Source organism: Numenius arquata, chromosome 17 (assembly GCF_964106895.1).
Source record: "Numenius arquata chromosome 17, bNumArq3.hap1.1, whole genome shotgun sequence".
Lineage (NCBI taxonomy): Eukaryota > Metazoa > Chordata > Aves > Charadriiformes > Scolopacidae > Numenius > Numenius arquata.
Genome location: NC_133592.1, coordinates 6,859,203 through 6,875,058, shown reverse-complemented (window position 1 = coordinate 6,875,058; position 15,856 = coordinate 6,859,203). Strand labels below are relative to the sequence as shown.

The 15,856-nt window shown below is 48.4% G+C and overlaps 1 protein-coding gene across 1 annotated transcript in view; it reads left to right on the top strand.

The window, feature by feature from the left end:
* CACNA1G (calcium voltage-gated channel subunit alpha1 G) overlaps window positions 1-15,856 on the top strand; it is a 147,779-nt gene that overhangs the window by 71,356 nt on the left and 60,567 nt on the right. Inside the window, exons 11-14 of the mRNA XM_074159993.1 lie at window positions 10,579-10,730; window positions 11,653-11,838; window positions 12,970-13,084; window positions 13,805-13,960. Coding sequence (XP_074016094.1) covers window positions 10,579-10,730; window positions 11,653-11,838; window positions 12,970-13,084; window positions 13,805-13,960 — 609 coding nt within the window. The remainder of the gene's footprint in view (window positions 1-10,578; window positions 10,731-11,652; window positions 11,839-12,969; window positions 13,085-13,804; window positions 13,961-15,856) is intronic.

Sequence of the window (15,856 nt, the reverse complement as noted above, 5' to 3'; positions counted from 1 at the left end):
TAGTGCCTCCTGCTGTGGGGGCCCAGAGTGTGCAGGGTACAGATGATGTAAAGTTGTCACCGGTAACATTACGATCTACTAGCTGCTGCGGTATGGAAATATCAACCATCTGTGCCAAAGCGTCAAAGGAAAGCTTGCTGGCAAAATGCATTAAAATGCCTATTTATGTAAACAGTCGAGGCTGGAGAACACAGGAGTCTTCTTAATCAGCGTCAGAGGACGTGAAATTTTCAGGTATCCAGGATGATTGAAAGGGGAGGTGAAGGGTTAGAAAACCTGCCGGCGTGGAGGAACCATTAGGCTCCAGGTTCAAGCACTAATAATAGTCACCCAAATGGTATTTATGTACTTCTGCTCCTGCCTGAATTCAGCGTGCAGGGAAGAAGGTAACGGAAAATTATTAGCTGTCGTGACACCCACTGATTGATTTCTCCACGTGGGAGGAAAATTTCATTGCTCTATGGAGAAGTGGTGTAAGGGAGCTGGGCAGTGGGGATTTGGCAGGCTGATGCTCCTGGTCTTGAGTCTGTGCTGGTGTCTGAAGTCCTGGGCAGGCTGGAGGAGAGCAGGTCTGGATCCATTTGAGCGATGCTTCAAGAAATAAGGATGTCAAAATGAGAAGTGGGCAACACTGTGTCCCCTCCAACCTCCAGAGCTTCACCTCAGGTTGATCCAGGACATCTAAATTTTGGCTTCTTTCATGTGCATGGATTTATGTCAGGCCTCGAGGTCAGGAAGGAAGGAAATTCTTTTTTTGTAAAATATTTTTGCTGTCTCTTGCACCTCCCTTGAATTGTTTCCTGCGAATGCAGGGACTCGGACCGTCCCACATCCAGGCAGCAGCTGGTGCTGCACCGGGGGCTCTCTGCATCACACACTGGTGCAAACTGGTGCTGTACCCCCTTAGTGCTGCACCCCGGCTGCTTTACTCCAACCGTGGCCTTAACAGGGTAGCCCGACTTGTCTTTGTGGCGAAGTTTCTGATTTGATGCTTCCCTGTATGAACCTGATTCATAAGGCTTTGATTGAGTAGGACACTTATGCATGTGTGCACATCCCTTAAATCAGCGAGACAGCCTTTCCCCAGGCAACCTCCGTCTGCCCCGGGCTCTTCCCAGGAGCTCGCGAGGTCCCGTCCTCCCGCACCGTCTTCTCTTCCTAGAGATATCTCCGCTGCCACTTTGGTGCGTATCCCATGTCTCTATTTAACTCCATTACACATCTCTCCAGCCCTGTGCCAGCTACTCTTAGCCAAGCGATCAAAGCTTTGGCAGCGCAGCGAGGCTTTCCCTCCCTCGGTGTCTGCTGGCTTTGCCCAACGCAGGGCTTGTATCTAGCGTCAACTTAATTTTTCAGCGCTACAGCTGCATAGGGCACTCCCACGGTAGGAAAATGAGGTGCCCTATAGATTTGCACGCGCTGTATTCAATTAGCTCCTGCTTAAGCAGAAATTACTCTTATTAACGGTTTGTTGTTGGAGACTGAAGGAGTCAACGCTAATGGAAGTCATCAGAGCTGTTAATCACTGGGATCACTGACTTCAAAACCAGCTCTCTGTTTGTTATTGGGGTAATTCTTTTTATGGACCTCGGGGGTTCTTCCGCTTGTCGGTGATTTGAAGGGTTTATGAGGTCTTGTAGGAACTCCTGTGTTTTAATTGACTCGCTCACAAAGCTCTTCCAGAGTGCCATGCAAAATACAGGGGTGCCACGGCCCTTATAGTCATTTAAAAAATGGGCTATGCCTCTAAAGCAGGCTTTATCCTGATTCTGGAGACTGAATGACTTGAAAATTAAATGAGATTTCATGCAACTGGAAAGTGTATGGGGTTTTTTGTATCAGATAATTCAGTTCTCTGCGTGCTTTAGGGATGAGCCTATGTGGATTCCTTGACATCTACTAAAGTTTTCTTCAGCTCCCTGGATGGGAAGCCATAAGTGTCAATCCTTTCCTGTTAATTTAGCTCAGAGGCTGGAAATACTCCGTCTGCCTTAGATCCTATCATTACAGTTGTTGTTTCAGCTGCCATCCGTACCCTCATGTTATCTCTGCTCAGGCAGTGTTGAGAAGAGACTCCGGCTCAGTGAAATGGGAAAATGATGTGTGCTTTCAAAACTTGCTTCATCCCGGCGCGGATGAAAAATCGCTGCTCTCTGCAGATAGCCGGGCATTTTTCTCTACTCCTTCTTTGATTATTGTGGTTGTTCCCCTTGGGTGGGAGCCAGCAAAAGCAGCTAGAGCTTCTGGAGCATCCTCAGCTCAGAAGTCTGTAAGCACTCCTGATTGCTGATTATTGGTGGTTTCCCAGGGATCAGTCCATTTTTTCCCCCGATTCTCCTGGTAGAGGTTGGTCCTGATGCTGCTTATGCCCATGACTCTGTCCTGCTGCCACCGATGTCCTTGCAGAGCCCCTTCCCAACCAGCTCAGCCCCCAACGGGAGCGGGGACAGGAGCTGAGTGCCTTTTCCCTCGTCTCTGCTGGATTTCAGCTCTTTGTTATAATTGGTTTTTTGCTGATGTTAGGAAACGACCAGCTTTTCCCCCGTGGACGTCTGTCAGCATTAGAGATAGTGTTACCAGCCTCAGAAACCCAGGTTCAGCAGAACTGTGCGGGAGCCATACAGAGACAGCCTTTTTCTTTCTCTTTTTTTATTTCCTCCCTCCCCCTGGTACCTTCTCAAGTACTAATGGGGAGATAAGTTTCAAACTTGGTTTAGATTAACTAGAAATAGAGGGCTTTAAATCTCAAGTACTTACAAGGTGTGACCAAGTGGAAATGCAGCTTTTGTTCAGCTTAAGCTCCTTCGAAACCTGGGCAGAGGGATGAGCCAGTTCATGTTTTTCTTGCATTTTCTGGGATAATATTCATCCAGAAATCTCAAGCTGAGACAGATAAGGAGTTCAGGCGAGAATATCTGCTGTGTCTCCTGAAAGCGGTAAAGAGAGCGCAGCCCCAGGGCATAGAGGAGGAGAACATGGTCTGCAGGTCCTGTTTATGGTCCTGGGCAGGGATGGTACATGGCAGATCCTTCAGGGTTGGTTGATGATGTTCTCCATGATATTTGGGGCTTCAGGGTGGACAGGAGGCAGGCCCCGTACACCAGGGGGAAGCAGGGAATTCAGTTGTTGGCCATGATTTCTCATGGCCGTGGTTGCTCAACAAGGATGTAGTAGAGAGGAAGGTCTTGCACTAGAAGGTGCCAGGTCCATGGGACACAGCTCCTCCCTCCCACAAGTGTGGGGTGGGAAGGGACATTTGTTAACTGGAATGGGGAGGAACAGGTGGAAGGTGAGGAGATTAGTGGTGGGAGGGGAGTCCCTCCTGTGCAGACAGCTCTGATTTCTCTGAAATGAAAGCTGCTTTCCTCCCTTTCTTACAGCATTACTTGCCGTGGCATGAAATATTCAGCCCGTAACAAAATCCTCCTTTCCCATGCGGTGATGGGATGAAACAGGACTTGTTCGCTTGTCTGTCAAAGTCGTTTCCTTTTAATAAATGCCTGTAAACCCTGAACTTCCCAGCAGTCCTCCTCCAGCCCACTGAGCAGCAAACCCTTTCCGTGTCTTCAGCCGCAGGAAGCAGAGCAGAGCAAAAACCGCTGCAATCCTGCTACTTTCCGAATCGTTTTCTTTAACCAATTTGGCAAAGGATGAGTAGAGAAAGCCTATCGGACTATCGGGCTCCGATTAAGCAGGGCTCAGGTTCGCGCTGCTGGACCCAGGACGATAGCTGAAGCCCGATGCCTTTTAAGGAGCCCCAAAGACAATGAATGTCATCGCTGAAAATATGCGTGGATTGAGTTTCTATTTATAAAGTAGCAAGCAGCTCTGGAGCTCAGAGGAGCTGTATTTACCGAAGGGATCCAAAGTGGTTTTTCAGATGGCCGTGGGTCAGTGGGTGCACCGAGGCAGGGGAATGATGTGGGTGCGATGAGGGCAGGGCACAGAGAAGCCTCGTTGGTTAACTGAGGACACAGCCTTGAGTTATAAATGATGGGGAATCGGGCATGGGAGAGGGCAAAAAAGGGCACCCCATTTTGTTAATTAATAGCTGCTTCCGTTCATCACAATTTCTTGCGTTTTGCCCCAGGACTCGTGGTCTGGCTCCTGTTTCGAGGCGGACCCGGTGCGAGTCTGCACCCACGCAAAGGGTGGAGAGGATCTTAGTGGAACGGTGTCAGGTTGAAAATTGTGTCTTTGTGTGACCCGTTTGATTTTTTTTCTTATGTATATATATTAAAAATCTGCAAGTGATGAGTCAGTAAAATGTTGTTGGTGTTTCCTGTGAAATAGCTGAGGTCGGTATTTTCTTTCTGTGTTATTTTTCCTTAGTTGCCATGGTAATGATTTCAGAAGGTTTTATTCTGCAGCCGTTTGAATGGGTTAGAAGTTTTCATGGTCTTCTGGATCCGCTTGCAGAAGCAGAGCCCTCGGGATCAGGAGGGATCTGTCTCCTGGTCGGTCACCCCATCCCTCCCTCTGTGCTGTGGCGAGACAGAGTGTTTTTTCTATTTTGTTTTATTGTTAGCAAGATAGAGAGGAAAGACCCTGGGGTGCTTCTGCTCTTTTGTGCTGCCATCCCCAGGGGCAGGGGCTGGGCAAGATCAGGCTGGGCCGCAGCCTGGAGCTCGCTGCCTGGGCAAGGGGGAAATGGGGATTGGAGAGATCCACACCAGACACGCCTACAGCACTGGGTGCAGGATGACGATGATGATGATGAAGAGCCTGTGCCATGCCTGTGCCTTATATGGGTCATGGCTGGAGGAAGGCAGGAGTAGAAGCCTTGTAAGCTCTCTGCACCATCTGCCAGGGCACTTGGTTGCATTTCATCACACAGCAGGGGCTTGTCTTTTAGGAATTGGGGAACACAGCCCCTGTGGCTTCTGCTTTTAATGACCCCAGCCTCTGTCGTCACCCCACTCACTGCCTGCAGCCTCGCTTGCTCAGCAGACACCTTGGAGCCCTGTGCATAGGAAGGAGTAGTTTGTGCCACCGTCTTGTGCCTAGATGGAAGCACAGCATGTCCCTTCTGCCACTGGAAACCTCACTCAAGAGCTTCTACTCAATTTTTAAAAATAAAAAAAAAACCTCAAAGGAATGCATTACAGCCTATTCCTGAGCGCTGAAAAAGGGCAAGGCGCTGGTCCAGCTCTGACATCCCCCTTGAGGCAAGACTTGGTACCTGGAGACACCTCCCCTTGTCTCCTCCTGCCCCCCATGGCAGTGCCCTGCTTGGTGCCAGGCAGTCCTGCCTGACACCTCCGGGCAGGCTGCAGGGAACGTCCCCTCCTCGCCGCCACAAAGTGTACCCTGCCAGGCAGGGCTGGCGTCGGGGCGGGCGCCCGTGGCTCGTCGCCTTCCCGTGCAGCGTGGTGTTTGTGAGAGATGCTGCGCTGTCTGCTCCTATTTCATGTGCTGCCAGAGCTTGTCAATGTGCTGTTTGGTACATCAACAAATCGACACTACACAAACAGAGAGCTAACAGGGAATGATTTATCCAGGACATCACGTCTGTGTGTCCAGCAAGGCGAAGTGTCCTGGAAACGAAATTCAGTATTTACCGAGGACTCATCAGAAGAGCTGGTGTTACGTGCCACAGCTGAATCGCGCTTGTATCTCGCTCTTTCTGGGTGTTGCTCATTTAATCATAGGATGCTTTCCTTTTAATTAGTCACTGCTGCTACTGATGAGAGAATTAGCAGACTCGTCTCTTAATGGAGAAGCTGAGGCAGATGTGCAGTAACCGGGATGGTGGGCAGGAGGCTTTGTGCTGCAAAGAAACCCCGGGGTCTGCACCTCGGGCTCTGCTTCCCTGCAAAATGCCCTTTCCGGGGGATTCCTGCAGGGATTTTATCACATATATCATTTAGTCAAAGGAAGGATGCTTCCTCCACTGGCTGCTGTGTTGCGGCCCTCAGAGGGGAAAGCTACTCGATTTTACTGGTTCTCTCCTCCATGCCCGGCAGGGACCCGTGGAGCTGGTTGTGTGCCAGGAGTCAGTGACTCTCCCAGGTACATGATGTCTAGAGCTGGTCAATATTGTTTTGATTAGCCAGTTATTGTCAGAAAATGGCAGTTTATCAAACTTGAAGCTGTTTGTGGGAGGGGAGCAGTTTCAGTGAACTGGCTTTGGAAAAAAAAAAGATTTATTGAAATACATTGTCTGAGATATTTGAAACGTCCATTTGAACAGTTGAGGAACAAAAAGTTCCATGTTCTCCTTCAAGCTGACTTTTATTTATGTTTTTTAATTTCAGTTGATTTACGGTACAGAGCAAATGGATAAGGGAATAGGGACTGAAATGGAGGGGAGAGCTTTCAAAACTGTGGGCACGAAGTGTTTCAGTTTGCCAATTCTGAAATTCTGCATTCCTGTTTGGGATGGGATGACAATTTCAATTCCCATGGGAGAGAAAAGCCACTTTCCTGCTGTATTGTAATGATGTCTAAGAAAAGATGTCTCAGACATGTTTGTGATTTCTCTAGAACAGAAGCATCTTATAAACAGCCTCATTATGTATATGCTTCCATGGCTGCATGGAAATCCCGTAGCTGGCATTCTCAGAAGTGTTTGAATCCCCACCGCCTGGCTGTGATCCCCTTGGGCAGGATCACCATCTCAGCCCACCTCTATTTTTATAAATAATTCCCGGCAGTGCTCATCATGGGGGTCCGGGTGGGTGCCCCTTTGACCGGCTGCAGCAACACATCCCTTGAAAGCGATGTGGAGCTGTTGCAGGGGGCTCATGAGCTTCCCTGGGGACCCCCCTGAGCAGGAGCGAGGGGCTCAGGGGAGAGTGCTCCACAGCTGGCTGCAAAAATCCTCTGAGTAATTTGCATTGCCCCGTCTCAATTGTTTAGGGATGTGTTGTTTCCCGAAGCAAAATAACTCCTTGATTTCAGCGGGTCTGGTTGGGGTGTGCTTCCAGCAGATGTTTGCCTTGCCCTCCCCTGGCAGAGCTCCAGGCTGCCTTGGAGACCCTCCTCTTCTCCTGGCTGGGTGAAAGGGAAGATTTCCCTTCCTCTTTCAACCCTTTTTGGCCATTAATCTTAGATTTTTGGATATTAGTTCTCCGCTCTGGTTCAGGAGATCCCACTCTTCATTTTTGTTATGGGCGCCCAATGTCTCAGATATTAAAAACCGTTTCCTGTAAGGGAAGCAGAAAAGTGTGCAGAGCAGGGGGGGGGGTGTCCAGGTGGCTTTTTGGGGGTGAAGCAGGGGGAGATGAATGGATCCAGTGCTGCTGCCGGTGCTGAGCATCACCACAGCCCTCCCACGCTGGTGCCAGGGGTATTTGGGGATCTCATGAGTTGGGTGGGTTGTGAGGGATATTTCATGGGCTGGGGGCAGATCACGGCCCTTCCAGTGGGTGCTGGGGGTCCTGGGAGACTTGCAGCGTAAATGCTGCTCCCCCCATGGCTCCCCACATCACCCAGCTGTGCCCTGCCAGCGCCTCCCATCCGGACTTATACATCCCAATTACATCCCTAACCAGAAGGTGCACGCAAAGTGCAAAGTTTCATTAATCCATGCTGTTAACACGACATCCCTGCTGGGCCTGGTTGGGTTTTCCACGTCAGCCCCCGCAGGGAAGGGATGTCACGGCTGCGGGAGGTGCTGGACGCTGCTCGCGCATCAAGGGACTTAACCAGGTTGTGCCTGCGGGGCCAGTTGGATTTGGCAGCACGGTCGGAGAGGGGAAACAGAGGGTGGAAATCAGCCTTCAGGGCCTGGGTTAGTGGTGCTGATGGACGAGAAGGAAAGCTTCCAGGAACACGGTTCCTTTCCAGCAGTATTGCTGCAATAATGATAACAGCACAGCCTGCCTCGGCACCGGGGCACTCATGAATGAGTTGGCTTTTTTTTTTTTTTTGTGACTAATGTAGACTTTTAGTTATTTGAAATTGTCCTGAGGTGCAGCTTGACATATAAGTTCTCGGCCTATTTATTACTCTGTGTCTGAGTGTTCCCATAGGTATATGATTTTAAACCAGGGCTGCGTTTAATATCGGGAGCTGGAACATTTGTATTTTAGCTCTAGATCAGTGAGGAGGCAATTTGGGCTGTGTTTGGCAAACTCTAGCCAAGGGATCTGTTCCTCAGCAAGGATGTTTGAGATGTAGGAAGTGTTCAATACCTCCTTTTTTTCCTTTTTTTATCACTTTTTCTTGTTGATGTTGCTGTTTGGCCCTTTGCTATCTTGGGAGTGTTGCTTTGTCATCACAAGCTTCCACCGGTATCAGCACAAGTCCCCAGGGATTACGCTACCACACTGAGATAACATCAGACCAGTTTGGATCCCCATCTTACCATTGCGCTGCGTTGGAGGAACTTGAGCTGAAAGAGCTTGGCCAGCCATGCCCGGAGACTTCAACCCTGGGAGAGTTGAATGTCTGCATGGAAATCTGTTTATTTGCCAGCGTACGTCTGTGAAGCCTCAAGTTGCTGTAGTTTCCTGGGGCTCTGAAACACAGTTGATCAAGTGTTGACCCTGCCCTGAGGTGTCCTGTCTCCCGGCTCCCATGAAGTCGAGGTTGGGTTACCTCATGTCAGACCCTACAGCTTGTGCTGTAACACGTTCCGTGGCATGGCAGCTCCTGGTCTGTTGTAGGAAGTTTTTGATGAGCCATGAAGGTGTTTTGTGTAAGTGGTGGGAGCAATCAACAGCACACATTGCGCGTTGGCTTCTGCTTGTGGTGTAGCTTTTGTGAACCTGCACATCTGGCCGTAACCCACCACAGTTGTCCCGGTTTGAAGTAAAACCGAACCAATTTTCTGTTCTGTAACTTTACATCCTAGCTAGGCCTCCTCTAACTCTCTGAAATTAACGGCATATTGTGGAGAAAACTGCTCATTCTCAGAGTGATAAGACCAATGTTTGTGCTCCATGCCAAGGGATGGTGAGCAGGGAGGCCCTTGCTTATACTTATTGCTATAACAACCAAGGGCAGCCAATTTCGTTATTTGCCCCTTAGAGGGTCGGAAACGGAAAAAACGTAGAGGGGTCACATCGGTGGGGAGGAGTGGACAGGACAGGTGACCCAAACCTGACCAACTGGGGTATTCCATCCCATCTGCCCCATGCTCAGTATAAAAGCTGAGGGATCAAAGGGTCAGCCCCCTTCCTGCGATGGCCGACATCCAGAGAGGACTCTGTCTGTTCATCTGCCTTTGATCCCGATCCGTGTGTTCCTGACTCCAGAGCTGGAATCCAGTTCCCATTCGTCACTGAGTCCAGTCTGGGACTTCCCCAGTGCCTGCCGGTGACGTGACTGTCATCCTGGGAACTTGATACGGTTTTGTATATATTGTATCTATTTCATTATTTTTCTTCTTTATTTTTATTTTAATATTAATTTTTCATTAAAGTAGTTTAGTTCATTCTAAACTTCTGAATCTCCTTATCTCTTTCTGCTCCTCTCTCCTCTTTTAGGGGGGGGAAGGGGGGGGAAGGGCCATCTGCCGGTCCGGTTTTGGTAAATTCATCCGAAACCACAACAACAGTGTTCAGGCATCTAAAGCCACCAGTGGTTACACGTGGGGATTTAGGAAAGTATCCGAGTTGAGTGCCAAACTATCCCTAAGATGAATCCAACACCCGGTGTGTGTAAGGTGTTTAGTGAGCTGCGCCAGCCCACTGCTCCATGGGGCATCTCCGCGTTGCTGTCACATCCCCATGGCCATCTGCCAGCAGGACATCGCCTCTTGATTTTAATGAAGCCTTTAAGTAGAAACACACAGTTGTGGCCGTGTGTTTGGGTTAAATGGGGAGAAGGGATCTAGTAGTGCAGATTCCGCTCCTGTCTTTGCCACTGACTGATCCTAAACAGACTACACCACCGGTTTTTGTCTTCTGCCATATGTTTTCCAATAATGCCCGCCCACCTGCTGGGGAAAGCGCAGCGCTGGGTGTCTGCAGGCATTGTTGGGAACCCTCTGTGAAATATGCTAGAAAAACATGAAAGGTATTAATTTAGGTCTAAGATTACTGGAAGTCTGTTTGTTGAGTTTTTTTTTCATACCTCTATTTTTAGATTGCTAGTCTGGAATTCCAGGATCGGGCCCCTCCTCAGTAGCAGTATTTGGCGCTTCCTGATAATGAGGGGTTTTTGAGCCATTCCAGTTATAGCACCTCAAATCTCTGCATTCGAAAATTTTAGCTTAAATCTTTCGATGAGATACTAAAGAAAAAGACAGGCCATAAAAGGATATTTATGTGAGAAAACGGTACGACTTTCCCTTCTGTGTAAGGAGGATTGGTTTGGAGGATGTGAAAGCATTAAGGCTGGGTACACGCCGCTAAAACCTCCTGTGGTCGTCCTAAAGCTGTGATTAATGTGAAGTCCATGTCTGGATTTACCTGCTCAATTTACAACGGGTGTATAAACCTTAAATACTCTGATAGTATTTTTCTTCTCCCTCCTGGGCTGTAAGCGGGCTCTTGCCGTTTTCTTGCTCTACCATTAGCATCGGTATTCCTATGCTCGCGATATTGGGGCTCGTTGTATTTCCAGGTGTAATTTTGGATATGGAGCACTGTTGCTTACTCTGTCCCTTTCCTCCTTTTCTTTCCCCAGCCAGAGGAGCTTACTAATGCCCTGGAGATTAGCAACATAGTCTTCACAAGCCTCTTTGCCCTGGAGATGCTGTTGAAAGTCCTCGTTTATGGTCCTTTCGGCTACATTAAGAATCCATACAACATCTTTGATGGGATCATCGTGGTGATTAGGTACAAACCTAGAGCTTTCTTTTATGCATGTTTCCCCTCATTTAGCTGTTTAATTAAACAGAAAGTAATGGAGAGTGGGCATAAATACCTTCCTATGACACTTTATACTTGTCTGCTGTAAATTAATGCGCTCAGACAGGATTGCTAATACATATCTTGGGGTTATTTTATGATCATTTTAGACAGAGGCCCAAGCAGAAAGCTATCAGTCCCAATGTCCTGGGAACGTCTAGGATCCAAATGCTACAACCAGTACCCGATTAAGTAGCTGCCTGCTTTTTTGACATGTGCAAAGGCTGTAATTGCCCCTGTAGCTGCAGCCACTGATTTGCAGGCCTGTTTTTGACACTCTAGTGGGGCTCTGCTCTTTGCAAGCCTGGATGGAGTCCAGCTCAGCAGGGGCATTGGCAGTGCATCTCTGCCCTCTTCCATCCCTCTTATCTCTGAATTTCATAGAATCACAGAATGGTTAAAGTTGGAAGGGACCTTAAAGATCATCTAGTTCCATCCCCCTGCCATGGCCAGGGACACCTCTCACCAGACCAGGTTGCTCAAAGCCCCATCCAGCCTGGACTTGAACACCTCCAGGGATGGGGCAGCCACAGCTTCGCTGAGACACTTTTCCAGTGTCTCACCACACTCAGCGTAAATAATTTCTTCCTAATATCTAATCTAAATTTACTCCCTTTCAGTTTGAAACCATTACTCCTCATCCTGTTGCTGCACTCCCTGATAAAGAGTCCCTTCCTGCCCATCTTTCCTTTAGGTTTCCTTTAGGTACTGGAAGGGGGGCTATAAGGTGTCCCCGGAGCCTTTCTTTTCCAGGCTGAACAAAATATCACTCTCCCTTTCTTCTTTTCCTCTGTGCCTTTGTGTTAGGCTTTGTCTTCTCGTCCTACAATGACCTTTTTTTCTCCCTCAGTGTGTGGGAGATAGTGGGCCAGCAAGGCGGGGGGCTCTCGGTCCTGCGGACCTTTCGGCTCATGCGAGTTTTGAAGCTGGTCCGCTTCATGCCAGCCCTCCAGCGCCAGCTCGTAGTCCTCATGAAGACTATGGACAATGTGGCCACGTTCTGCATGTTGCTGATGCTCTTCATCTTCATCTTTAGGTGAGCGCTTCCGATTCCCAGTCCTGAGGTTGCTCTGGGTTTTTTGATGGTATCCCATGGTGAGTTGAGGAGATGTATGAGTCTACACCAGCGCATGGCTGAGCTGAACAGTCCTAGAAACAGTATCGCCGGCCAGCACTGGCGATGGCTTGCTGCCCTGACTAAATTCTCTTAACTCTGGCCAAACGAGACATCTGTCTTTGCAAGATGATTTACAAGGAAAATCTTTCAGCTGGATGATTCGTTGACATCGCCCCAAGACAGCGGTCCCATTACTTACCGATTAGCAGAAAGCCTGGTGCTAAAAATACAGCCAAGGCGAGGGCGATGATCCTAAAATAAAGTCAGCCATGGTGGTGCTTGTGCTCTTGCATGGCCTCTTCTTCTGAGAAGTGGAAATGTTAGAAACAGGCTTGGTGTAGCCCAAATTTTTGGATTTTAGGCTAGATTTTGAGAAGAGTCTTTCTCCTTGTAACAGCCAGCAGTGCAGGCACTGGGAAGGCTGAAGAAATCCAGTCTCTTCCATGGAATAATGCCCCTTCTCCCAGTAAGACATTTCACTCCAAAACCACCATTTGCCACCGTGGTGCTCAGCAGAACTGTAAATAATTTGATTATTCAGGTTACTGGCCCAAAGTAGGGGAAAACAGATAATTCTTTTAGTATCAATCTAAAATGAAAGTTATTCTGTTTTCTTGTCAAAATTGAAAAAGCTGTTTTGGGTCCCCTGATATGTCTCACTCAGGCATTTCACAGAAACCCTTTTTGTCTTCCTAATTCAATTTAAGCGTATTTTGCTGAAAATGTGTCATTGCAAAACAGAAAGTCAAAACATTTTGTTTAGAAAATGTTGAAACACAATGTTTTGACTTAAGAAAAACAAAGCAGAAGGAAAAAGAAGGAGCAGGCATACTTTTTGGTTGGAACTCTTTGACAGATTTGACCCAAATTCACAACTGGTTTGCATGATCTCAAGGCGTATTTTTCAGTGAACAAATGATTCATCTTTTTAAAAAAAAAAAAAGAATAAGAATTGCTTAGGTGAAATGAGGAGACAGTCAGCCTTGTGATATGATTACTGGTTTATGCTGTGGTCATCTTGTTGAGCCCCTGCTTTCCTTCCCATTGCAGCATCCTGGGGATGCATCTCTTTGGCTGTAAGTTTGCTTCGGAGCGAGATGGCGACACGCTGCCCGACAGGAAGAACTTTGACTCCTTGCTCTGGGCCATCGTCACTGTTTTCCAGGTACAAAATGGAAAACGCCACAACCCATGTGTGTTTTGGGGCTGCAAGGGCTGGCGTTGTTTTCCGAAGCATCTGACAGAAATTAGTGAAGCTCCTTGCCATGGAAGGGACAAGACCCAAAACCACAAGTGAGGGAAGACAGGAGGTTTCAGACCATTTTCAAGAATAAAGGAGAAAGCTAACGAGGAGGGGCTGCTGAGGCAGGAGGCTCTTGCATTTGCTGGGTGGGTGAAAGTAAGTGCAGAGGGTGGAGATAGGAGGAAATTGGGACCATTTGCAGTGATATTTTGACAAAGAACAGAATCCGGTTTAAGACTATAATTGATATGTGCAGTTTTTTGTTCTTGCAGCTCTGAGCTCTGTAACCGTGGGATTTGTGAAGGACTTTTAGCTGTTCTGGCCGACAAATGGAGAGGTCCAGCCCATGCGATGCTGCGCTCCCTTTCAGCTGAACGTGTCCCTTGGTGTGGGTGGGAGCAGGACAGTTTGGGCAGGATCCTTACTGGTAGTGTGGGAGTCACTGTCACTTTGGTCCTGTCTCTTCTCTGGCTCAGGAGGTGGCTTGGGCCAGATTTATCCTCCTGTGGTTATAGCTACGGTGGATACCCAAAAATTGTGGTGCTTGTCTGGCACATCCAGAGCACAGATACCCAGCCAGGCTCCAGACAACAGCATGCCATCCTCCAGTACCTCCATTATCCTGATACCCTTTCTCTGCAGATTTTGACCCAGGAAGACTGGAACAAGGTCCTTTACAATGGCATGGCATCGACCTCCTCCTGGGCTGCTCTCTACTTCATCGCTCTCATGACGTTTGGGAATTACGTTCTCTTTAACCTGCTGGTGGCCATCCTCGTAGAGGGTTTCCAGACAGAGGTAATGTCCTCACGCTCATACCTTTGCTTTCTTCTAAAGTTACAGGGCCTCCAGATCCTGGAATTTGATTTCTGAGGTGGACAGCAATACGTTTACAAGAGTGGTACATGGAAAAAGTGGGGGAAAATATTAGATCTTTTTTCTATATTTTTTTATTTTAATTTCTTCTTTTTCTTAGCCATGGTGCAACTTAATACAGCAAGCTCTTTAAGTGAAGGGCTTAAATGAAAAGCATTGTTAGCATTAATGCAGGAGTGGGAATTCAGCGGTGAGTCAGGCACTGCGGATGGGATCGCTGCTGTGACAGTGTCTTTGAAACGGTTCTCGCCGTGTTTGTCAGCCAGATTAAAAGCCCCTCCTGAAAACTTACGCAGGCTGGTAAGAGATTAGTGACACGATTATCTTTTTTGATGGTATGCGTTCATGGAGCTCTTCCAGTTTCCAGCCCTGAAATGCTTTGCACATTTTAAAGTACATGATTTCTGGTCTCTGCCAGCTGCTTCCTCAGGCTGGGAACCTCCATGAGACATCCCAGATTGCTGGAGGCTTTCATGAAAAGATAGGGGGACACTTAGGTTTAAATTGAACCTTTTTTTCATCCCTACTGCCCTCCCAACTGTCCAACTTGGAGCGAGTGAGCGTGTCACCTAGTCCCCAGAGTGGGGGACCTGCGATACCCACCCACTCTCTGCACAAGTTGTCCGATTGTCCAAGAACATCAGTAAGGGGAGGGGACCTTTACACCCTGCCCAGGGGGTTGGAGAGGTAAATACACCCTAAAGGTGCTCACTGGGATCTGCTTGTATAGGCTGTGCTTTTACATGCTATCTCTGATTTTTATAAGGGTTCTGGGGTGACTAAATATTATTTAAGTTTTGTCGCTTGTGTATCATAATATCCTCCCACCCTATGAATAGCTATGCACAGGCCTGGTTTATTATTATTATTATTATTATTATTATTTTGGGAGCACAGTTTAGAATTAAATTAATGGAGTCATACCAGGAGATAGCAAGAAGAAATACCTTCTAGGTTTTTGTATCGTCTCTCTCCATGTTGGTGCTTTTCTTTTTTAATTGTTATTGTTGTAGCTGTTTCTGTCTGTAAATCCCCCCCACGCCATTCAGCTGAAGGGAAGGTCACTGCCAGGTTCTCCCGCATAGCACAATGCTCCCTTGCCCGAGCGAGAAGAGGTAAAAAGCTCCTTGTCTGCTTGTGACGACGGCTTCAACACCGAACCTTTGTCTGTTCAGTCTGGCACATTGATTCTCTGAAGGTTGCCGAAGTGGGAGATCACGGGCTGCACCCGCTTCTTAGAGAAAAGGATGCAGCCTCTGGATGCAGCAGCCCCTTTTCCCACCCCTGGTCCTCGAGGGAGGCTGACACCTCTGCTCCTTGGCTCAGCCTGGTTTTTCACGCTAGAGCATCCCCGTGCTCGCCCGCCAGCATGTTCCCGCTCCTGCGCTCCCAGCTGCCACCCGTCTGGTTCCCTGGGCAGCAATTTATCCCCCGCTCGCTTTGCGGCCAGCTGGTTCCATAGCATAACTCCCTGTAAATTCATGCCCTGGCTGAACGTGCTGTAATTTTATTCCAAGAACCATGTCCTTGAGGGTACGTCTTCCCTGGAGTCCAGGGGAACTGCCTGCAGCATCCCATCAAATTTGCTTTCAGCTGGGTTTTTGCAGCAGGGCTGCCCCATCGCCTGCCCCTGCTTCTGCTCTGCCGGGGCAGCACCAGGCTGGTCCGAGCCAGCTCTAGGGTTTATGTTTAAGCTGCAAATGTGCTTTAAGTGTAAATCAGGGAGTGACTCCTGATTCGGGAAAGCACTGAGACAGCCTGAATCCAGTGATGCTCATGCCGGTATCGAGAGGCGAGTGCAGGGACTGGGATCCAGCG